This window comes from Labeo rohita, chromosome 14, assembly GCF_022985175.1.
Source record: "Labeo rohita strain BAU-BD-2019 chromosome 14, IGBB_LRoh.1.0, whole genome shotgun sequence".
Taxonomy (NCBI): Eukaryota; Metazoa; Chordata; class Actinopteri; order Cypriniformes; family Cyprinidae; genus Labeo; species Labeo rohita.
Genome location: NC_066882.1, coordinates 16425533 through 16449879, shown reverse-complemented (window position 1 = coordinate 16449879; position 24347 = coordinate 16425533). Strand labels below are relative to the sequence as shown.

Below are 24347 nucleotides of genomic sequence, written 5' to 3'. Positions count from 1 at the left end.
TGTAATTAAATCTTTGACAGCTGAGTACATGCAGTGTCCAACATTGTTGTGGATACTTTTGAACCACGTGTTTTATAGCCATTCCTATATCCCATGGTAGGCTCACTATGAGCGGATAACAAGAAAAAGAAAGCGAAACCAAAAGTGTGTTTGCTTGAGGTTTTGTTAACTTTGACTAAACGTAAACGTGGCAAGACATGCACTGTTGTTTTAGAGAGGTATCTAGTTCTTTCCACTGACTTAGAAAACACAACTTTGTCTTGTAGCGCGACACATGGTTTATTAGCTGCACTAAAAATAGCAAAGTAGAAAGCTCACTGCGGATATTGGATGCTATAGGTGCTACAGAGGATTAGAAAGTTTATGGTTTTTACAAGGGTACATTGAAATATGTTGTATAAGTGCTCGTTATCAGTGCTGGGTAGAGAACTGAAAATTCTGTCATTAATTACTCACCCTCATGTCATTTCAAACCTGTAAGAGCTTCTCTCATTTTCAGAACACACATTAAGATATTTTAAATGAAATCCAAGAGCTTTCTGCATAGCTTTCTGACCCTGCATAGACAGCAATGCAACTGACACATTCAGCGCACAGAAAGGTAGTAAGGACATTGTTAAAAAAAAAAAGTCCATGTGACATCAGTGGTTCAACCATAATGTTATCAAGCTGCGAGAATAGTTTTTGTGCACAAAGAAAACAAAAATAACTTAATTTAACAAACTGTTTTTCATGTCCACTACAATGGATGTCTGGACTGAAGCAACATAAAATTCCTCAGATTTTAAACATAGTTATGTTTAACCATAGTCATTTTCAGCTAATTATTTTTTGGCAAATAAGAAATTGTGAAAAAGATTATGGGTGATTGAAAGACGTGAAGGACACACCTGATGCATCTTTCAAAACAGGCAGAGTGAAGGACCTCTTACTAAGGATCGATCCTTCAAAAAATCTTTCCAAGGAGCTTGATAACATGGCAGACTAGATATACAGTCTTACTAGTATGTGTCCTTCCAGTGGTTCAAGGTGCCACTATATTTACCTTTCTATATTCTGGTTATAACAGACACTTATAAAAGTGCTTTAAAAGTCATTTGAAATCTAGTAAGAAAATATATGTGTGACGTGTGAAAAAAGGAAGGCATTTATTAGTGGACTATGGATTCATCATTGCTTTATTGTATTTACGTTCTATAATCTCTCTGTGCACATAAAACTAAGGCTTAATGATTTATTTAAATTATTTAAAGTTTATAAAAACACCAAACAGTTCACTGGCTTTAAATAATACAGTACTTTTAGTTCCTCATTTCTCACTGTTCATTGTGTCTCCTTCTCTTTGTCTTTTGAACCGAAAAATGTTGAAATAGCATAAGCAATGATTCCAAGGCCAATCCCTGCACCAGCAGCTGCAGCAACAGTCTCCACTGCACCTCGCACCTATTAGAATAAACACAAATTATCCATATCAATTCACTGTGTAAATCTATAATAAATTAATTCAAAATATTTGACTATAAAACAGCCCTGTAATCCAGTGATTTGAGACATTTATGAGTATTATAATTTGGTACTTGTGTGAATAATCTCAACATGCCAGGTCATGCCAAACAGCTGTACCTGGCGGGACTCTGGTTTTCCATATCTCAGCTCTGTAACAAAGTGCTCACAGTTACTTGTAAACACACTATATGGAAGTTCTTTTCCCAAATAACTGTGTGCATCCCGTAGAATCATCCAAACAGGACGTGGCTTGTATTTGTTATCCAGAAGGTTGTTGATACAGTAATCATTATTTCCAACTACTTCATAAAGTTCTTCTTTCTTCACTCTGGCTCTTTCGTGTAGTACTGACATCATACTGTTGGCCCCAGCATGTGCATGTTCAGCTGTAGAGAAAGAAATGGAATTGTAAAAGCAATTATGAGACATTTAAATGGAATGTTTCAGGTTCAATGCATATTTTATCTCAATGGACATCATCTGAGGTATGTAAAATACTCACAGGGTGGTGCCAGGTGTATTACATAACCTTCACCAACATAAATAGCCCAGTGCTGGTATAAACCTCGGAAGATTTCAATGAGGTCTCCGGGTTCTGGCTTTTTCTCATACTAGGAGACAATATCCAGTGTAATATTAAATAAATAAATATAGAGCCATTTAATGTGTAATAACTGAAATAATGCAATACGACTGCACTTGTAAATAGGCTAGATAAAATTCATGAAGTGCAAATGTACACAAATACATAACTTACAGTATAGTAGTGTCAGAGACAGGGTTATAGCCAAGTATTGTGTTGCCTTACAGAACAACATACAGTGCACCTTTGTAGTTTTTAAAGTCTCTCTCTCTCTTTCTCTCTGACAGACCACCAGCAATAAGCACACAGTGCAATGGTACCAAACAGTCAGTTTTTAAATATATCAACAGCACAAAATATATATTTGCTATGTAACGTGAGCTTTCATTGTTCCCATTTGTTTGAAGTTATTAAAATATTTACCTTGGCCATGGCAATCTTAAACTTTCACTTTTATCCTATTAGAAACACACAAAACATTTTTATGCGACATTTCACAACTCTACGTCAAGGAACACATTATCTAAATTACATAAATCACATTTTATGTACATTAATGTAAAGGCTATCGTAAATAAATTCATTTTTAATACATCGGAAGAGGCAACTCGACACTTCGGCCAAAACAAACTAACAAACAAAGTTTGCGCCCTAGGATCAATGCTTTGAACAAGGTATTCATTTTATAAACCAGTAAATTACACTGTGGTCTTAAGTAATTAAGGTGTTATACTTACAAGTATGTATGTCGCAGTGATGCTACGTTGGTGAGACGGTGCGGAAAGTCAGTTTTAGGTTTGATATTCGCCTAGGCTGTTTTAGGGACCGTCTGCAAACTTACCTACCTGTACGTACATTAAGGGAGGTATTGGCAAAATTTCAGATATAGTAAGTCAGTCTGGTCACTAGCAACGTATTACAACCTTTGAAACATTAGAAAACCGTAAGGTGAATTACAGGGGTTTTTTTTAATATTATGTACTGTATGTACAGTAAGGAAGATATTGGGAAAATTTCTCCTGTAATAAGTTAGGAACCTCCTACAACATTTGGAACATTAAAAACAAACAATTGAATACTTACAGTAATTTTTTATGAAAATAATTGTGTAATGTACCAATATGAAGGGAGGTATTGTCAAAATCTATAGTGAGTCAGTGTTGTGTGTAGGAGGAACATACTAAAACCTTTGGAACATGAAAACCCTTTTGGTAAATTGCTGTAGTTTTTTGTGTACTGTACATATAGTAAGTGAGATATTGGCAAAACCTCACCTGTAATAAATCACAATAAGTAATACAAGCTTTACAGTTAGACGATGTGTTATTTTTAATATTAAAAGTCGTTTTAATTAATATACATTTTGACATTTTACCCCAGCCGGAGGAATTGTCAGACGATCCCTTACGCGGTTCCGATAGCGAAGCAAAGATTTCTCAGGTTTAAATTTGCAGCTACCTAAAATACACGTAGGCAGTTTTGATTCCCTTTTTATGTCGACATAAAGTGGTTGCATAATGTTAAAACTAATTGTGGTAGTGATATAGGGCGCTATCAAAGCGTATCGCGCTACTGGACCAATCAGACACATTTAAGTGCGGACAGAGACGCCCTTAAAAGTGGTCTAAAACCATTTAAAACGTATTTACAATTTTTTTTTTTTTAAAGTTTTATGTACAGTATTTTAACTTTGAATTTATAAACATTCAGAGTGATCTAAAATTAACCAAGCATAAACATTGTGGACCGTGTATTACATTTTCCATTGTTTATTCCTGGATTAACAATTTAAACTTTGAAAAGCGCAAGTGGGAGATGGAGAGTTTTCTGTCATCATAACATCGTCAAACACTCAATGCATTTTGCAAGGTTTTACGAAGTTGTGGATGCTTTGACAAGAATAACTCTCCTAAACTACAGAGGGCGATAAGTGTACCCAACTCATAATTTTCCCTCAGACGAAAGAATATACTAGAGCTTCCGCTGTCTAGTGCATCGTTCATTGAAACGGTGTTGAAATTGGCAAAAGTTGCTAATACTGCACCTTTTGCCCTCACAATTTGCCAGTGTAGTAGCTGTTTTCTTTATGTAGATAAAGTATTGTGCATGGAGTATTTGGCATAAGCACATAAACCATGTCTGCGATGTTCGAGGGGAATGCCTTGTCAGCCATGCAGACGTCTCACTGCCACACTCCTCTAAACAATTACAGGTGAGCAATAATAGAATAATCATACATGTTACCAATAACTTATAAACAATGCTTCATTTTATAAAAGGAATTCCAGTTTGCATTAAACTGCGTTATCTGTATGAATGAACAAACTATTGTTTTCTTTTTATTGCCATGAACGAAGGTGGTTTATGTAGTCTGATTTATAGGAATGATACAGTGACCAGGTGTTTGCCAAATTCAGTACAGTGTGTTAGTACAGTTTAAAAAAATAACTATTCAAAGTATAAATCCCTTTTGTAATTTTATGCCCATTTTGGATATCATAGCATGTGTTGCCTTCTCTGTCACTGCATTTCTTTTTTTTAGGTTCAGTAAAATTTCCTGGCGCAGTGAAAGGCTTTACCTTGTATGTTTATAAATAAACATTTTCTCAGTTATTCCCCAGGATACAATTTATGAACAAAAGTTGTAATGTAAGCTACTATTAAACAGCCTATTAGATTTAATAGAAACTTCGATATATATATATATATATATATATATCTCAAACCATTGTTTTGACTACAATATATAGAAAATTCTAGTAAGTATTTCAAAAATGTTATGCATTTATGAGATGTGTGACAATTTCTTTTGAAATTATAAATGTAATAAATGTTCTGTGTTGTTTCTCAATTAACACACAATCATAAAACTACATGTTTTATATTGCTGTGACTGCTGGACATGTCATGTCTGAATGTACACTACAAATCAAAAGCTTTAGAACAGCAAGATTTTTAATGGTTTTTTTTTTTTGGTTTTTTTGGACCACAGAACCAGCCATAAGGGTCAATTTTATGAAATTCAGATTTATACATCATGAAAGCTGAATAAATAAACTTTCCATTGATGTATGGTTTGTTAGGATAGGACAATATACAACTAAGGGTGCAAAAAATCAAAATATTGAGGAAACCACCTTTAAAGTTGTCCAAATGAAGTTCTTAGCAATGCATATTACTAATCAAAAATTAAGTTTTTATATATATTTATGGTAGGAAATTTACAAAACATCTTCATGGAACATGATCTTTACTTAACATACCAGTGATTTTTGGTATAAAAAAAAATGATCATTTTGACCCATACAGTGTATTTGCTATTGTTACAAATATACTTGTGCTACTTATGACTGTTTTTGTGGTCCAGGGTCACATATGTTGATTTGGTAGTGTACTTGATATTGAGTTCTTATTTTATTGCAAAATGTATGTTGAATTTAATTTCTACGTATTCTAACTGTCATTTTTCTTTTTCATCAGTCCTCAAGAGCTGGCTTTAGAAATTAAGGCTTTCATCAGTGGCGTTGACCAGACGCAGGGACGCAAACTCGGTGTTCGGGATCATGCCCGCTGTGCAGTGCGCCTCCTTCGAACTGTCCCAGCCTGCCGTGGAGCCGTCTTGGAGCACTTGAGAGGAGTTTATGATGAATATGTCGCAGCCTTTCTGCAAGACCTGGAGGCAGAAGGTGAAAACAGCGGCAACAGTACAAGTGCAGGAGGCAGCACCAGTGTATCCAATTTGGAGGACGTTATTAAAGAAGTCCATGCAGTCCTCTCTGAATTCATCAAGCTTAGTCCTAAAGCTTGGGCACCCCTTGTGTCTACATGGGCTGTTGACCTTCTTGGTCAGCTTAGCAGCAAGCACGCAGGGCGAAGGGCGGCTCCTCACTCATCCAGCCTGAATGAGCTGCTACAGCTTTGGATGTCATGTGCTGCCACTCGCTCACTCATGGAGTGCTACTCGCAGTGTCTAGCAGCCATGTTGGCCTGGTGCCCCGATGCTTGTGTGGATGCCTTGCTGGACACCTCTGTCCAGCACTCCCCTCATTTTGACTGGGTCGTCGCCCACATAGGTTCAGCTTTTCCAGGCACTATCATCAGCAGGGTGCTGGCTTGTGGCCTCAAAGACTTTTATGCACATGGATATTCCTCTGCAGAGAAGATCAACCAACAGCAGGCAATAGACAAAAGCAGCAGAGTCCCCAAAATAGGCTCAGTGGTTGGCATCCTCGGGCATTTGGCTTCCAGACATTCTGACAGCATCAAAAAAGAGCTTCTCAGGATGTTTCAGGATAGTCTATCTCCGCCTGCTCAAAATGTACCTCCGCATTCATCCGGAGCGGGCGGGTGGGAGAATTCCCCTCATCTCCGTAGAGCCACTGTACCTTTTTTGCTTCAACTGGCTGCTCTTTCCCCCACTCTCCTGGGTGCCGTTTCCGCAGAACTGGTGGAGTTTCTTAGACCGCCCGTCCTAATTCAACTCCATGCTCAGTTCCAGGCCTTGCCCCGGGAAGAGCTTGAGAATATGTTGGGTCTAGCGGTGCATCTCATAAGCCAAAGCCCTTCGGGCGGAGCAAGGGTGCTGAAGTTCCTTGCGGACACTGCCACACCATCTTCGGTGATCATTTCAGGCCCTACACCCTCTCCCCACGATAGTATTCGAGAAGCCTGTGACCGCTTACTGCAAATGCTTCTGCTACATCTTCACAAGCTGGTGCACAACAGACCAGAGGGTGATGAACCCTTCCCACAGTCCTCAGCTGCCTCAGCAATGCCCCAAGTGATCCCATTTCTAGAGGAGCTCCAAGGACACATAGGTGATCTGTGCGCTGAAACCCTCCGGCTTGAGCGGAAGAGGCATCTCTGGTTGCATCAGCTCCTGTGTCTCCTATCAGTGTATGGAGGCCCGAGCGTGGCCACCGAAGCTTTGTGTCAGCTTTTCACCCAAGCCCGAAACCCAGAGGAGCTTGCTCTGGCCTCGCAATTGTACACCCCACTTTCCACATCACTTTCCGGGTTGCTTCCATCAACAATAGCCCGCTGTGTTGCCCAGATTCACACTGAAACCCTTGACAATAAAGAGTTAGCTCAGCTCCTGAACAACCTGGCCACTGCTGTACAGAGCCAAGATGAGGATCGTAAAAATGGAGGGGCTGCAACCGGGGGTTCAGCTCAGTCATCGATGGCCGCACAAGTCAGAGTCGCCATCTCCGGCCACCTTCAGGATTTCTGCCCATTACTTCTCCATGGGGACACTATGGTGTCCAAGGCGGCTGTCCGCCTGCTTTCGTGTAGCCAACTTCCCAGAGCTTGCTCCCCAGCTCATCTGTTGCTGATATGTAGAGCGGCAGTGTCACACTTCTTTGTGTGTTTACGAAAGCAAGGGGTGAGCCCTTGGGTTGGGGAAGAGGAAGTAGGCTACTCCATGCGACTGTTGTCACGTCTCGCAGCCTACTCTCCCTTGACGCTTAAAGCTGTGCTGCAACAACTGGTAGAGGGAGCCTTGCACAGAGGCAATCGAGATTTGTTTGGACGTCCGCAGGACAACCCAGGTGATGACACCACACAGCCCTCTAACCTTGTTCCAGACTTGGGTGTCTCTCTTATGGACATCAACTGCAAATTTGGGACGTCCGTTAACTTCTCCGGTAACGTGTGGTCTGTTTTCCATGCTGGAGTCATCGGAAAGGGTTTGAAGCCTCCGTACACCCCTTCACAACCTGACCCAGATAGAGTCAATCAGAATATGCAGACCTTGTTTGCAGTCATGGTTCAGTGCTGTAGCTCAGGTGGAGGAAGCCCTACTGGAGGTACTGCTAATGGCCGCTTCCCTGCCAGTGACACACTTGTATCTGATGAACTTCCCCCAATTAATGCTGAAGCAGCAAAGGTCATTGCTGTAACTCTGGTGGAGAACATCTGTCCAGATGTTGCAAATGGAGAACTGTCCTGGCCTCCAGAAGAACATGCGAAAACCACAGTTGAGCGAGACATACACATTCGCCGTTGCTTCAAAGGAAACCCTGTGCTGTTTCATCTCCTCCGCGTGGTTGCAGCTGGGCGTCCAGCGCTCTGCTACTGCTCCGTCATTTTAAGAGGTCTGCTTTCCACATTACTGGCTCACTGGGAAGCATCAAGGGAACCGTCAGTGTTGGACTCCCCCTGGCACCTTCAGACCTCCTGTTTGCTTGTATCATGTATGGGTGAAGGTCAGCTACTACCACCAGTGTTGAGTAACATCCATGAGGTTTTCCCTCACCTCTCACCCTTTGAAGTTAGGCTACTGCTGTTGGGTGTTTGGGAGTACATGCGAGGGAACAGCCCAATGCCGCAGAAGTTCACCTTCTGTGCTGAGCAAGGACTTTTCTTCCGGGACTTTTCACGAGACGGTGATGTTGCACGCTATATTGCACCAATCCACAGTGTTCTGCATAAGAACATTGACCGCCTAGGACACCTCTGTTGGAGGTTTCAAATTTGACAACTGTCATATTATGAGAAATGGTGTTATAAATCCGGGTTCTAAGGTCACAGAGTTATTGCATTTGGTTATTTTTCTACATATTGTCAACTTAGTTGTGACGTTGGTATTTCTACATTTTAGGATTTGTCAGTGTCAAAAATAGTAACAGAAAAACACTTAAAATTACATAATTGTGGCTGTTAGAAACTGCTTTTCTTTCAACAATCTGTTTTTGTATCTAACATTTATATTGTCTAGCTTTCTGTCTGTTTTTTTTTAAGCACTGAAAAAGTTTTATGCCTACAGCAGAATCTAAGAAACTTAAATTCTTTTTTGTTTTTACATTTTGCTCTGTTGTTGGAAACCATAAAAATAAAAAGTGCATTAAAAATGCCTCTCATAGAGTGTTTTCACGACATATCATCAATCGGCCATATTGTCGGCACTGAATGTAAACAGTGCCACTGAACCGAATAAAATTTGCATATTTTGCTGATTATTGCTGCTGAAAATGGTCAGTTATTATCATGTTTGGGGCTGTACTAATTGCTCAGACCGGGAAAACATTTGCCAAAGGTTATAACAAATCAAGGGGAAGAGTGCAAAATACTGTTTGAGGAACAAAAGGTGTTTGTGACTGGCCAGACTAAACCAGGGAAAGAATCTTGACAACATTCGTGCTTGTTCTATAATTTCTAGTCAGGTGGGTGAAATATAAGGCTAATATCTTAATTAATCCTTGTACGTATCTTTGCCACCTATTAACTTTAGTTTTTCAAAATATTGTGCACTTTCCTGCTTACTAAGACCTTCTATATGATTTAGAAGCTTCCATACGTTTTTCCTAATAATTTAAACAGCATAAATTAGCAGAACGGTGTATTCAGTAGTATATTATCCGTGCAATGCATGCTGTTGTTTACATCCGAGTATCGCCAATATGACTGTGCATCCGGGCGACTGACCATATCGTGACGTAAGTGCAAACCGTCTATTATTTATTTTACAAAAGTAGAACTGCAATTATAACATGAAGAAGAAAAGCTACATAAAACTAAAGTCTGCATCAGAAAAAACAATAACATACAGGTTTTGTCCTGTTAGTGCAGGTTATGCCTAATCTTAATCATCAAAAAATGTCTCAAGATAACACAAACTAGAAATTCACATGGAACGAACCACTGAACGATGCCTGCCTATCTGTGATATAATGTAGTTTCATCACACAATTATCTTGTGTACACAAGCATACATGTCAGACGTTTCCATGGTAAGTACAGTCTATAGGGATTCGGTTGTTACCCAATAGTGTTTCTGCAAACACACTATCCAACCGACCTCCGGGAGGCTGGGCTTAACACTGTGTGTCCAAGATGGCGGCTATCTCCATTGAAAGGTAAAACAAAGACTTTAAGCTACATATCAGTTCGTCTTAATATCTTTTTTGGAATTTCCTTTGTCTTTATTTAAAGATAATCGACGGGCAGCTCGTGTGAAAGCTGGGCTGTAAATCTGCTGCAGGTGTGGAACGAGGAAGAAAATAGTTGATGTGAATGCGTGGCTGAGCCATCGCTGGCATTATGACGAGTCATCTTTTAATTTATAAGACAGTGATGTCTTTATACAGCTCTGTGGTTGATGTAACATAGTATATACGAATATCTTTTATAATGCATTGACTATTTGCGCATGCATTTCAGCCTTTTTCGATTTCATCCTGGCGTTGATCTTTTTGTGGAAAAAGGCAATCCGGGGATCGAGATTATAGTTGTTTAATCGGTGTGCAATGCTAAATAATATTTCAGGAGTTTACAGATTATTTTATTCAGCACGTAGACCAAAATTGATTCGTATTTTTTAATTAAGGGAAAGTTAAGCTTTATGGACTGAATAAGTATATACAATAATAAATTCACTGAGAAAATACAGCTTTTTTGAATGATAAAATTGTTTTATATGCATTTTAATAGCATGTCATCTGCTGTTCTGAATGAATGACGCCAGATTGTGTCACGTGCAGGGTGTGAAACTTTTTTTTTTTTTTAGATGTATTAAAAAAAGGCTTACCGTGTAAATATAAAAAGCTGTTAAATAAGCTGCTTTTTCTTCACATTTAAGTTATCTTTAAAAGAACTGATCAAAAAGTGAACATTGTAAGAGACCAGTTCACTTTTCTGCCAAGTCCTGTGAGTGGACTCTGATCTCTCTCTCTCTCTCTCTTCTTTTTTTTTTTTTTTTTTTTTAATTAAATACTACAAAGAAACTACAAATATTCTGAGAAAAAGTTTGAGTTGGCTTATCATAGTGGTTAGTAGATAAGTCAGAATTACCTGCCACTGTGAAAACGTATGCGTGGCTGGGGTTGTTAATTTCCCACCCTGATCACACATCTAATTACACGCAAGAAGAAAATGATCCTCAAGGGTGGCAAATAAGGAAGTGAACATAGACTCTTATTCCTGCTCCGCCCTGCTCATTCATTACTCAAACCTGATCCAAAGCAGTAGCCTACGTTAATTCATACTTTCTCCTCTTGTACTTTTTTTTTTAGGATGGGGCTGCTGTCTGTGGTCTGTGTCTCTCTGTTTTTCAGCAGCGCCTTTGCTGTGGATCGGGGGAAACTTTAAAACCTGCGATCAGAGTGCCTTCTGCAAGTATGTCAGTTAATAACTTCATTAGATGATCTCTGCAGTGTATAACTATGATTAAATGTTAAGAATCCTGTGAAAGACAACAGTATTTTTGAAATTGAAGCTGTTCACAGAGTTCTTGACTTGCATTGACTTGTCTCTGTTCGTAGACGTCAACGGGCACTCAAGCCGGGTCAGTCCCCATACCGAGCTCTTCTGGAAACTTTAGAGCTCAGTGACTCCCGACTGACCCTGCAGCTCATCAATGACAACAACAAGGTTTGTTTAATGCTCTCCTTTAACTGTTACAGTTGAGGTCAAAAGTTAACGTACACCTGGCAGAATCTGCAAAAATGTTAATTCTTTTACCAAAATAAGAGGGGTTTTTTTATTTAGTACTGACCTGAATTCGATATTTCACATAAAAGATGTTTACAGTATAGTTCACAAGAAAAAATAATATTTTAATGTATAAAAATGACCCTGTTCAAAAGTTTACATACGCTTGATTCTTAATACTGTGTTGTTACCTGAATGATCCAAAGCTGTGTTTTTTTGTCTAGTGATAGTTGTTCATGAGTCCCTTATTTGTCCTGAACAGTTAAACTGCCTGCTTTTCTTCAGAAAAATCCTTCAGGTCGAACAATTTTTTTTTTGTGTGTGTGTGTGTGTATTTGACCCCTTTCCAACAATGACTGTATGATTTTGAGATTCGTCTTTTCAAACTCATATGCAACTATTACAGAAGGTTCAAACGCTCACTGATGCATTACGAGCCGGGGAGTGAAAACTGAATTTGAATTTGAAGATCAGGGTAAATTTAACTTATTTTCTTCTGGAAAACATGTAAGTATCTTCTGTAGGTTCTGAAGGGCAGTAGTAAAAGGAAAAAAATGTATGATATTTAGGCAAAATAAGAAAAATGTTCTTCTTTCTGTTCAAAAGTTTCTCTAATAGTTGCATATGAGTCCCTCACTTCTCGGTGTGAAAAGATGTATCTCAGAATCATTGTAGGAAAGTGTTCAAATACACAAATGCTGAAAAACCAAAGAATTTGTGGGACCTGAAAGATTTTTCTGAAGAACAGCAGGCAGTTTAACTGTTCAGGACAAACAAGGGACTCAAGAACGGCTATCACTAAATAAAAAAAGCTACAACTGTGGATCATTCAGGTAACAACACAGTATTACGAATCAAGTGTATGTAAACTTTTGAACAGGGTCATATTTATAAATTCAACTATTATTTTTTCTTGTGGACTATATGAAACGTCTTTTATGTGAAATATCTTATTCAGGTCAGCACTTAATAAAAAGTAGCATGCATTTTGTACGATCCCTCTTATTTTGGTAAAATAATTAACATTTTGCAGATTCTGCAAGGTGGATGTAAACTTTTGACCTCAACTGTATCTCTAAAAAACAATATTGTTAAAAGATCTACAGAATTACTTAATATTTAGTCAGTGGTTTATTTTGCTCAGTGTCATCTATGCCCAGAACATTTAGTTTGTTTTTAAACAAAAACAGGGAGGAAGTTATTCTGCTTGTCCTGGGACGGTGTCTCTAAAAGGCCAGAATCTTGGCTGATTTGGTCTGCCATCTTGCTGTTTGCAGGTGCACTTGCTGTTGGAGCTGTACAGACTGCAGGGGAATATGACGCGGGTGAAAATAAATGAGTTGAAACCTCTGAAGCCGCGCTTTGAGGTGCCAGACGTGCTCATAGCAGAGCCTCCTACTGAGCCGTGAGTGTGTCTCTGATCTAAGAGTGCAGCGCACAATGAAATTCAGAGAACAGTCAAACACATGCATGATTTATTGTGTTCCTCTGAGTAACCTCGGCTCGTCTTCGCTTCTTTCCTTTGCCTCTGATTCCCCTGTCTGTCCTTTTTTCTCCAGTCTCTCTGTGTTGTCCAAGGATGATAATGGCGTTGTGTTGTCTCTGGGAGCAGAGAGCCAGAGGTTGATAGTTAGTGCCCGTCCATTTAGACTGGACATTATGGAGGGGCCAGAAGTGCTGCTATCTCTCAACTCTCGTGGCCTTCTGGCCTTCGAGCACCTGCGTCTTCGCAAGGACACGTGAGTATTACGTTTTTCTCTCCTAAACTGGTTTTTATTTGGCATTTGGAAGTTCACTTTAAAAGTGGTATTCAAAATGTGGGTTGAAATAATTCCCTGTCATAAGCAGGACAAAGTATAGAATAGTACTACTATTGTTTTTCTCTCTTTTGTGTGTATGTTGGGTGTGTTATCACAGGCAAGCACAACCTGATGGTGCTGAGGTTAAAGAGGGTGCCGACGGAGACCAACAGCAAGATGAGGGGGAGAAGGTCAGTAGCTGTTTTCGTGCATTTGTGGGTGTGCTCATGTAAATGATACTACAACCTAATTCAGTGTCTTCTTGCCACGTCTTTAGTTAAAACTAACATGTCCGGTTGCTGCACCTGATCTGGTTTAGCAGCTTTTTGTAGCGGTTAAGCAACACTGATGTGTGTAAAAGTACTATAGTAACTATAGAAGCATGACCTGATAATCATCACATTGAGAACTGAAACCTGAAGTATAACTTGATTTTTTTTTTTTTTTTTTTCCCCTCCCCTGCACAATAGGATGAGGATGGAGAGAGGGATAAAGAGGAAGACGGACTGTGGGAAGAGACATTTAAATCTCATACAGACACCAAACCCAATGGTATGATTCTACGTCAGATACATTTCCATGAAATCACCTGATAAGTGCAAGGTGTTCACGTGTTTCCTATTGAAACAGAAAGTTTGAGTAAAATATCTTGATGGGTTTATTCCTCTTTTATTTTAAGTAGCCAGTAAGCCTTAGTTTTAGTTTTGTCACAGCCAAAAATTATGTTGTTGTTATAGACACATGTTTTTGGAGAAAAAAAGGATAATAAACCATAATGGTGGTGCCATTTTTCTAAAGTAATTTTACCCCTTGTAATTTGGGGTATTGTCATTTTGATCCCTTTCTACAAAAAAGTGAATTGCTCAGTAAATATACTCTACCAGTCAAAAGTTTTTGAACAGTAAGATTTTTAATGTTTTTAAAGAAGTCTCTTCTGCTCCCCAAGCCTGCATTTATTTGATCCAAAGTACAGCAAAAACAGTAAAAGCGTGAAATATTTGTACTATTTAAAATAACTGTTTTCTATTTGAATATATTATAAAATGTCATTTGTTCGTGTGATCAAAGCTAAATTTTAGCTATGTTACTCCATTCACATGATCCTTTAGAAATCATTCAAATATTTTGATTTGCTGCTTAAAAAAACATTTTTATTATTATGTTGAAAACAGCTGAATATATATATATATATATAATTTTTTTTTTTCAAGTTTCTATGATGAATAGAAAGTTCAGAAGAACATTATTTATCTGAAATAGAAATCTTTTGTAACATTATAAATGTCTTTATCATAACTTTTGATCCAAGCTTTTAAATGGTATAGTGTATAATGTTACAAAAGCTTTTTATTTCAGATAAATGCTGATCTTTGTAGCTTTGTATTCATCAAAGAATCCTGAGAAAAGTAGTCAAATGTTTTAAATACTGATAATAATACTACTAAATGTTTCTAGAACAGCAAATCAGCATATTAGAATGATTTCTGAAGGATCACGTGACACTGAAGACTGGAGTGATAATGCTGAAAATTAAGCTTTGATCACAGGAATAAATTACATTTTAAAATATATTCAAATAGAAAGCAGTTATTTCAAATAGTAAAAATATTTAAAAATGTTACTGTTTTTGCTGTGCCTTGGATCAAATAAATGCAGGCTTGGTGAACTTGGTGAGCAGAAGAGACTTCTTTTAGCATTCTTTTAACATTAAAAATCTTACAGTCAAAACTTTTGACTAGTAGTGTACATCGATGAAATTTTAATTTTTTGGCTTTCATCACTGCATGTTTATGTTTCTTCAGGAAAAAAATATTAGCAAAATCAAAAATTTGAGCCAAGGAAGCTTCTGAAATTTGGTTAATTTGACAATGACTTAGCATCTATTGCCAATTGATCAAAAATACAGTAGATTGTAATATTGTAATATTGTGAACTATTTTTTCAATTTAAAATATCTGTTTTCTATTTTAATATACTTTAAAATATAATTTATTCTTGTGATGCAAAGCTGAATTTTCAGCAGCCAGTTTACTCCAGTCTTCAGTGTCACACAATCCTTCAGAAATCATTATAGTATTCTGCTTATTGTCAATGTTGAAAGCAGTTGTGCTATGTTTTTGTGGAAACTGTGAAATCTTATTGACCCCAAACGTTTGATTACATTAACTTTTAACAGTTAATGTAATCAAGTTTTTAGAGTACACTGTAGCATAGTAGAGCAAATCGATTGCCTTAAAGCTATTAAAGATGATAATATTTATTACATGATTTATTAATGATAATTTTTATTACATGGTCTTTCATGCAATAATGAAATGTTAATATTTATCTTTTTAAAGTTTCACTTGAATGTTGTTATTTGTGATGATTGCGACGCATACTAATGAATATCATTTGCACTGGTTTTGTTTTCTATATATTTTCTTTAGGCCCCACATCGATAAGTTTAGACTTCTCCTTGCCCGGTGTAGAACACGTATATGGTATTCCAGAGCATGCCGACGATCTAAAACTCAAAACTACAGAGTGAGTTTACATCTTAATATACAGATATCAAAATATGCCTCCTATAACACAGATAAGCAAGGTTTTTTTTTTTTTTGTTCTTTCCCTTTTTTTTTTAAGCGGTGGTGATCCATACAGGCTATATAACCTAGATGTGTTTCAGTATGAGCTCTATAACCCTATGGCCTTATATGGATCCGTACCTGTCATGCTAGCCCATAACACACAGAGAACCATGGGTATTTTCTGGCTTAATGCAGCTGAGACCTGGGTAGACATCAGTTCTAATACAGCAGGAAAGGTAAGCATTTACTAGGATTCTTATATTATAATCTCTTACTATAGCGTACACTTTAACGCTTAACTTTTTTTTTGCAGACTGTCTTTGGTAAGATGCTAGATTTTGTTCAAGGCTCCAGTGAGAAGCCACAGACGGACGTCCGTTGGATCTCTGAGAGTGGTATCATTGATGTCTTCATCATGCTTGGGCCCAAACCATCCGATGTCTTCTCCCAATACGCCTCTCTCACAGGTAAATTCCACCCTTTGATCTCTAAACTACACGAAACCATCAGAAATGTAATAAATTTTCTCTCTTTAGGCACCCAGTCCTTCCCTCCCCTCGCCAGTCTGGGATATCACCAGTGCCGCTGGAATTATAATGACCAGGAAGATGTGAAGGCAGTGGACCAGGGATTTGACCAACATGACATCCCTTATGATTTCATATGGCTTGATATTGAACATGCAGATGGCAAGCGCTACTTCACCTGGGATCCTCACAAGTTCGCTCAGCCTAAAGAGATGCTTCAGGGCCTATTGGAAAAGAGACGCAAGGTCAGGCACAGCTGATTTACTTTGAAATATTTCATATGTATATAAAGAAGAATCTTTGTAGCAATCTTGTTTGTGAATAGATGGTGGCTATTGTAGACCCTCATATCAGGGTTGATAGCGGCTACAAGATCCACAACGAGCTTACTTCTAAAGACTACTATGTGAAGAACAAAGATGGCAGGAATTATGAAGGCTGGTGCTGGCCAGGTGGGAAGTTTGTTTTTTAAATGTAGTTTACTTATACACTACCGTTCACTGTGTCTTTTGTGACAGTATGACAGTAAGTCTTTATTTAATGCATCTTTGCTGAGTTGAAGTGTGAATTTCTTATATATATGTAAAAAAACCTTTTGTAGATTAAGTAATTTCACTTACACTACCAGTCAAAAGTAAAGATTTTTAATGTTTTTTTTAAAGACGTCTCTTCTGCTCAAAAAGTCTGCATTTATTTGATTCAAAATACAGCAAAAACAGTACTTTTTTTATATATATATATATATTTTTACTATTTAAAATAACTGTTTTCTATTTAAATATATTTAACAATTGAATTTATTCCTGTGATTTCAAAGCTGAATTTTTAGCATCATTACTCCAGTCACATGATCCTTTAGAAATCATTCTAATATTCTGATTTGCTGCTCAAAAACATTTATTATTTTATTATTATGTTGAAAACAGCTGAGTAGAATTTTTTCAGGTTTCTTTGATGCATAGAAAGTTCAGAAGAACAGCTTTTATCTGAAATGGAAATCTTTTGTAACATTATAAATGTCTTTATCATCACTTTTGATCTATTTAAAGCACGCTTGCTAAATAAAAGTATTAATTTCTGAGAGCTAAACCCCCCATCTTTCTGTTCTTCAAAGAATCCTGAAAAATGTACTGTTTTATATTGATGATGATGATGATAATATTAATAAAAATGTTTCTTGAACAGAAAATCAGCATATCAGAATGATTTCTGAAGGATCATGTGACACTGAAGACTGGAGTCATGATGCTGAAAAATATATATTTTAAATATATTCAAATAAAAATTATTATTTATTTTAAATATTAAAAATATTTCACAGTATTACTACTTTTGCTCTCTTTTGGATCAAATAAATGCAGGCTTGGTGAACAAAAGAGACTTATTTAAAAAACATTTTTTTATTTTGAAAACTTGTTGGAAAAAAAGAGTAAGTGGTGTTTGTGTTAAGATGCTTAATGTTACATATATTGTTGTTTAAATGCATCTCTGGTCTTATTGCAGGAAACTCTGGTTATCCAGATTTTACCAACCCAGAAATGCGGGCCTGGTGGGCCAGTATGTTTGCCTATGATCAGTACGAGGTGAGAACTTTGTTTGCAGTCTTTTCATAGTAAAAGCTCTGAACTAGGAAAAGGATCTGAAACTCTTGTATCATAACCCTCCTGACCAAACAAATGTGTTAGCTGCACTGATTTTCTTCTTTTTGTAATGTTCTTGGAATTGCAAATAAATTATTCAAGCAGATGGTGTGGCTCTACCTCTGTTTTTCCCCTCTGCTCACCCAGGCAGGATGTGGTGATGCTTTTATGTTTTGTGCAGCATTTCCCTTCTACACATGACTCTTTCAAAAGAGTATAAAGTGCTTACGATCACAAAATCAGAGATCAAGAATAAATTTGAAAGTAAAAACCGCACAAATTAAGTTACTCAACTGTACACCGGACTGCAGAAGACTGTGAAAGACATTGTGACATTGGTTTCAATTCAACTGTGAAATCTTAATGGTCCAATGTCCGGCTCCTAATTTGCTGCGTAGCAGTTTTGCATTCAGTGTGAATAGAATTTCTTTGAAATTAGAAACCCATCTCATGTGGTTGTGCCATGTGGTTTTGAAAGTGAAAATGGCCAAACAAATCCCATTGTCACAACTTTACATGTTGCTTTTCAGGGTTCGATGGAGAATCTCTTTACTTGGAATGACATGAACGAGCCGTCCGTGTTCAATGGGCCAGAGGTCACCATGCACAAAGATGCAGTACATGGAAACTGGGAGCACAGAGAGATTCACAATATTTATGGACTTTATGTGGTGAGGAACTGATGTATGATAAAATGTGACCCTGGACCAAAAAACAGTCTTAAGCACCATGGGTATATTTGTAGCAATAGCCAAAAATACATTGTGTGGGTCAAAATTATTTTTCTTTTATACCAAAAGTCATTAGTATATTAAGTAAAGATCATGTTCCATGAAGATATTTTGCACATTTCCTACTGTAAATATATTAAAACTTAAAAAATAAATATGTTAAAACTTAAAAATACATCAATAGGAAGCTTATTTGTCTAAGTCAAAAAATTTACCCTTATGACTGGTTTTGTTGTCCAGGGTCACAAATGTGGAATGTTTTCTAACCAAAAAGAAGAGAATGGACAAACAACACTATTACAGTTATTTTATACTCTGCCGCCAGCGTTAAATATTCTTCCAAATTAAATTTCCTCTTTGTGTTACTTTGCAGCAAAGGGCCACTGCCGAAGGTCAAGTTCAGCGTTCTGGTGGAGTTGAAAGGCCTTTTGTGTTGACCAGGGCCTTTTTTGCTGGTTCTCAGAGATATGGTAATTGCACGTGGTTGTTTTTGCACACTAAACTTAAAGTTTGATACAACGTAATCATTTTATTGTACATGTTGTGTTAAAGAAACATTTGGGTTTGTGTATTTTCATCAGGTGCTGTTTGGACTGGTGATAATGCAGCTGAGTGGGACCATCTCAAGATTTCGATTCCCATGTGTCTTAGTCTTGGGCTTGTGGGTTTTTCGTTTTGTGGAGGTCAGTAATTATATGTATACTCATTGGTGATAACTAGGCCTAAAAAAAACTTTTATGTCTTTGCTGATGTTTTTGGGGGTAAATGTTTTTTAAACGACAGTTCACCCAAAAATGAAAATTCTGTCAATAATTACTCACGTTCATGTAGTTCCAAACCCATTAGACCTTTATTCATTTTCAGAACACAAATAAAGATATTTTTTATGAAATCTGAGAGCTTTCTGACCCTGAATAGACAGCAACACAACTGACACGTTCAAACAGCTTGGAAAGGTAGTAAGGTTGATTTGATAAACACATTGATAAAATTTGTGTTCTGAAGATGAACAAAGGTCTTACAGTTTTGAAACGACATGAGGGTGAGTAATTAATGACAGAATTATCTTATAACTATCCCTTTAACATTTCAAAATAAGTATAACAGTTTTATCTGTAGCTGAAAGCACAATCAAATTAGGCAAATTAATATATGGATGACACATTAATGCAGTGTACATGTGTTCAGCTTTATCTGCCTATATTTTGTAATCATGCTAATCATTTGTCTCTCTTCTTGCATACAGCTGATGTTGGTGGCTTTTTTAAGAATCCCAGCACTGAGCTTCTGGTTCGCTGGTATCAGACAGGTGCGTATCAGCCATTCTTCCGCGCCCATGCTCATCTTGACACCACGCGTAGGGAACCCTGGCTCTTCGGCCCAGAGAACACGGCACTCATGCGGGAGGCCATCCGCCAGCGCTATGCTCTTCTGCCATACTGGTACCAGCTGTTCTACCAAGCACATAAGACCGGAATGCCAGTCATGAGGTGAGCGAGGTCCCTGTAAATGCTTGCTTATGACATTGTCATTATTTCACACACACAAAATTGTTTGTGTGGTCATAAGTACCTCTTTATATTACATAAGTGATCTTTTGTTTCTGTCATGTTTTAGACCTCTTTGGGTTGATTATCCCAAGGACACAGCTACTTTCACCATTGATGATGAATTCCTAATTGGTAAGAGATTACAAAAAAAACTTCTAATCAGTAAGAAATCTAATCGGTCAGTCTATAATTTATTATGTATTCTGTTTTTTTTAGGCAGCGATTTGTTGGTTCATCCAGTCACTGAGGAAGGGTCTCGTGGAGTCACAGCCTATCTGCCTGGAGCTGGAGAGGTGATACTGTTGACTTAAATACTTCATAAAATCAATATCTGATCAAAATTCTGATCAAATGCGGTTTAGAATGAGTATATTTATCCTAGTCATGCTTTCTACCATCAGCTTCAGTGTTTTGTGACATAAGCTAGAGCTTAAAGTGATAGTTCACCCAAAAATTAAAATTATTTTATTAATTACTCACCCTCATGTGAGTAATTATTATAGTTCCAAACCCGTAAGACCTTTGTTCATCTTCAGAACACAAATTAAGATATTTTTGATGAAGTCCATGACCTTTCTGACCCTGAATAGACAGCGACGCAAGCAATACGTTTAGATTGACACAGAAGAAAAGTTGTTTTTTGCGCTCAAAAAAGTATTCTTGTAGCTTCATAAAATTACGGTTGAACCACTGATGTCACATGAACTATTTTAACAATGCACTTACTGCCTTTCTGGTCCTTGAACATGTAAGTTGGGTTTGGAATGACTTAGGCGAGTAATTAATGACAGAATTTTATTTTATTTTTGGGGGGTGAACTATCCCTTTAATTGTCCCCCTTTTTTGTCAAAACTGCTTTTCATTGGGGCATTAATGTTAAAATGAAGGGAAATGTGTATATAATGCTCAGTGTTATATTAGATTTCCTAATGCAACATCCTGTTTTTCTTTTTCCAAATCCAGGTTTGGTTTGATGTCCACACCTTTCAAAAACACAACGGCGCACAGAATCTCTACATCCCAGTCACTCTTAGCTCTGTAAGAGTCTTTGCTTGTTCATTAAAAACATGTTTTGAGTTTTATATCCATTTATTTTGTTGTTGTTGTTGTTGTTGTTTTTAGATCCCGGTGTTCCAGCGTGGTGGCTCTATTATCCCTCGCAAAGACAGAGTTCGAAGGTCATCTGCCTGCATGGAAAATGACCCATACACCTTGTATGTGGCCCTTAGCCCTAAGGTAAAGAGCTAGTTCTTTCTGTTGACTAATTAACCCTTGTGCGTCAGTAAAAAAAAAAAAAAAAGTTACGCACAGGTCCCTAGTGAACAAAAATATCCATGTCAAAAAAATTTGAAGCTTGGGAGCACAGACTTAAGTTTATTCTCATTTTAAAGAAGACCCATGGCAGATTATTGCTGAAGTAGAAGTTTAAAACGTTAAACCCCAAAAAAGTTATAGAGGTTATTTTTTTATATATTTTATATAAAAAAAAATGTTATATAACATTTTGAACTCACTAGACTTAGTAACTTGCTTGAAAATCAAAGCCATAAATCTAAACAAGTTGTGTTCCAAATTTGAGGTTGATATCTCAAAAAATGAGCTTTCAGGAAGATTTTGTTTGGGCACAGCACCAGATTTTCCTCATTAGATGTCAGCAAAACTCCACTGGTGCACAGTAGTTGGATTTGTAATTTGCAGTAGAGTTATCTCAAATATTACAAGCGCACACATTTTTTTTTTTTTAATGACACGCATACAAAGCACACTCGGACATCCATACCAACACACCCACACAGTTATAGCTGCATTATTTATCCATTTGGCTCTATAATATGCAGAAGCAAAAAACAGGAATAAAGCAAGTATTTGCTTTATTGGCCAAATCTGAAACAAATGGCACCATCTGGTAAAAAATAGTAAAAAAAAAAAAAATAGCCTTTCATTTTGAAGCCTTTCTAACAGAATGAAAGTCTATTAACAAAAATTGCATAATTTTACAGTTAAATGGCACTGTGATTAAAAATAGACATTTTTGTCCTTAAGGTCCTGAGAGTACTATTTTTTTTGTATCTATTGCAAAATAGATTTATTAAAGGAAATGGGGGTGAAATAGTAAAATTCCAATAAAAATGCACACCTGTGCCAAACTGTATGCAGCTGGCAATAACACAGGTTAAAAAAAAAAAAAAAAAAACTGAAAAGGACAAAAATGTCCAAAAGGTCGCACGAGGGTTAAACAAATTGTATAATTTGTCAGAGTAATTTATCTTTTCTTTTCTTCTTTCACTTGTTAGAAATTTGCTAAAGGCGAGCTCTACATTGATGATGGCCATAGTTTTAACTATGATACAAAGAAAGAATTAATTCACCGGAGCCTCACTTTTGCCAATAATGCTCTCACCTCCAGGTATTTATATTAATCTGTCCTTTACTTATCTGCTGCGCTGTCTTTTGGATTCAATTTTGTAAAAGTAGTTCTGACTCAGATACTTTTTCCTCTCAGCAACCTCTGCCCAGACTGTAATTTCTCAACCTTATCATGGATTGAAAAAGTTCTCATTCTGGGTGCCAGCAAACCCAGCAAGGTGGTTCTTAAAATGGATGGTAAGATATTTATTCTTTCTCCTGCACATTGTAGTATGGGAAAATAATGTTTCAGATTACAACTGAAATGGCCTCTGTGATTATACGGCATGCTAATCTTCTCATATTCTCTCAAACAGGCAAGGAAACCCCTGTGGAGTTTGAGTTTGATGCTTCCATGTCAGTGCTAACCCTCCGTAAACCTGGGATGAATGCTGGGGCCGACTGGACCCTGCTGCTGCAGTAGTTCACTGCATCTCTACAGCGGCTGAGGCCAGATGACACGAGATCTATAAAAAAAAAAAAAAAAAAAAATCACTTGAAAATTTCATCACTTGAAAATTTCACTTTTAATTCATAAACACGTTGAGCACTTACAAATTCAACAATTTAAAAGTGGATAAGTGGTTCAGAGATATTTCTCAGTGCTAAAAAAGGATCCAACTAGCAGGGTCAGACAGTAAATGCTTTCCATTTTAAATGTAGTAATGTCATTCCAAAGTCAAAAGCTTTGTTTTTAATTTTGTGTAGTGAAATGTAGTATTAAAGTCAGATTAACAACCATCCAGTGGATTTAAATCATTTCAGAGCAGCGAATAAGAGCGTTAACTGTATTTAAACTCTCAGCAAAGAGAAAACCCAGTCATTACTGAAGTGAATTGGTCTTCAACAAATAGATTTGCTACAACACAACAGGATCACAAATCAGTGCTTGATTTGTAAGTTTAAAAATTTTAAAGCTCTAGAAAATGGTTTAACTATGATCAGGGGTTTTAGAGTTCAATTTGAAAAAGTGAGTTTTTTTTTACTGGAGACTACTACTAAGCTCTATTTGCATATGGCCTATTTAGTTAGTTGGTGGGATTTTGGGATCTTGGGTTGGGGTCCTTTTACAGGGGAATAACCCACTTAATTTGTGAGTTTGTCTTGCTTACATTTTTGTTTTCTAAAGCACTTAAATATCTTGTTTTTGGGGTAGGTATGGTGATTTATGTTTTGAGCCAGCAAAGCAGAATGAAACAGTCAGCCACTTACAATTATTCCAACCTAATCTACTGTGATGGGGAATAAGATATGTAAAGTTAATTTTGTTATCCACTATAAAAATGATGTCTTGTCAAAATGACTGAAGAAAATGTTTTTAGCAGGGCCTCTTATGAAGGAGGGCGTTGTGTACATTCCTTTGTGACCATCTTACATTACTGCTCTGTGTTGCTGATTTTCCACTTTGTTTCATTCCATTTGAGGGTGACCCTGAAAGCTCTGAAAATGTGAGGAAAAATGTAATGTCTACAGTCCTGATTAATGAGTGTTCAAATGAGATGGTAATAAAAATTACTGTACATTCCCAACTGCATTTGTTTTCTCTCATCTCTGGCAGCGTTTTTGATTTAAGTCATTCCTTTCTCAACTAAACAGCTTTACA

At 37.2% G+C, this 24347-nt stretch overlaps 3 protein-coding genes across 4 annotated transcripts; 2 read left to right on the top strand and 1 right to left on the bottom strand.

Moving 5' to 3' along the window:
- Nucleotides 1-1098: 1098 nt before the first annotated feature.
- Nucleotides 1099-10961, bottom strand: LOC127176108 (phospholipase A and acyltransferase 3-like). Of its 2 annotated transcripts, XM_051127571.1 has the most exons (5): nt 2827-2945; nt 2513-2547; nt 2009-2117; nt 1624-1892; nt 1099-1443 (listed from the first exon to the last, which is right to left on the bottom strand). In XM_051127571.1, exons 2-5 carry the CDS (start codon nt 2519-2521, stop codon nt 1324-1326), a joined length of 507 nt encoding a protein of 168 aa, XP_050983528.1. In that variant the 5' UTR covers nt 2522-2547; nt 2827-2945; the 3' UTR covers nt 1099-1323. The 2 variants fall into 2 exon arrangements, with proteins under 2 accessions (XP_050983528.1, XP_050983527.1); XM_051127570.1 differs by lacking the exons at nt 2513-2547; nt 2827-2945 and adding an exon at nt 10883-10961.
- ints5 (integrator complex subunit 5) lies at nt 4062-9020 on the top strand. Its single transcript, XM_051127568.1, has 2 exons — nt 4062-4301; nt 5570-9020. The coding sequence occupies exons 1-2, from the start codon at nt 4225-4227 to the stop codon at nt 8568-8570; spliced, it is 3078 nt and encodes a 1025-aa protein (XP_050983525.1). The 5' UTR covers nt 4062-4224; the 3' UTR covers nt 8571-9020.
- ganabb (glucosidase II alpha subunit b) lies at nt 9886-24273 on the top strand. The gene is made up of 24 exons (XM_051127569.1): nt 9886-9948; nt 11104-11206; nt 11353-11461; nt 12799-12926; nt 13081-13260; nt 13439-13511; nt 13791-13872; nt 15750-15846; nt 15946-16126; nt 16204-16357; nt 16427-16662; nt 16743-16869; nt 17921-18000; nt 18588-18728; nt 19162-19258; nt 19370-19471; nt 20035-20278; nt 20406-20470; nt 20555-20631; nt 21302-21376; nt 21461-21574; nt 22633-22745; nt 22842-22942; nt 23062-24273. Exons 4-24 carry the CDS (start codon nt 12838-12840, stop codon nt 23166-23168), a joined length of 2535 nt encoding a protein of 844 aa, XP_050983526.1. The 5' UTR covers nt 9886-9948; nt 11104-11206; nt 11353-11461; nt 12799-12837; the 3' UTR covers nt 23169-24273.
- Nucleotides 24274-24347: the final 74 nt, after the last annotated feature.

Bases quoted from the DNA above. Each gene is read 5' to 3' on its own strand.
- ints5 (XM_051127568.1), top strand. From the start codon at position 4,225: ATGTCTGCGATGTTCGAGGGGAATGCCTTGTCAGCCATGCAGACGTCT. The intron at 4,302-5,569 runs GTGAGCAATAAT...CTTTTTCATCAG, and splicing joins ACTCCTCTAAACAATTACAG to TCCTCAAGAGCTGGCTTTAG.
- LOC127176108 (XM_051127570.1), bottom strand. From the start codon at position 10,942: ATGTGTGATCAGGGTGGGAAATTAACAACCCCAGCCACGCATACGTTT. The intron at 2,118-10,882 runs GTAATTCTGACT...ATTGTCTCCTAG, and splicing joins ATACGTTTTCACAGTGGCAG to TATGAGAAAAAGCCAGAACC. The intron at 1,444-1,623 runs GTACAGCTGTTT...TTATTCTAATAG, and splicing joins GAAAACCAGAGTCCCGCCAG to GTGCGAGGTGCAGTGGAGAC.
- ganabb (XM_051127569.1), top strand. From the start codon at position 12,838: ATGACGCGGGTGAAAATAAATGAGTTGAAACCTCTGAAGCCGCGCTTT. The intron at 16,663-16,742 runs GTCAGGCACAGC...GTTTGTGAATAG, and splicing joins TATTGGAAAAGAGACGCAAG to ATGGTGGCTATTGTAGACCC. The intron at 20,279-20,405 runs GTGAGCGAGGTC...GTCATGTTTTAG, and splicing joins ACCGGAATGCCAGTCATGAG to ACCTCTTTGGGTTGATTATC.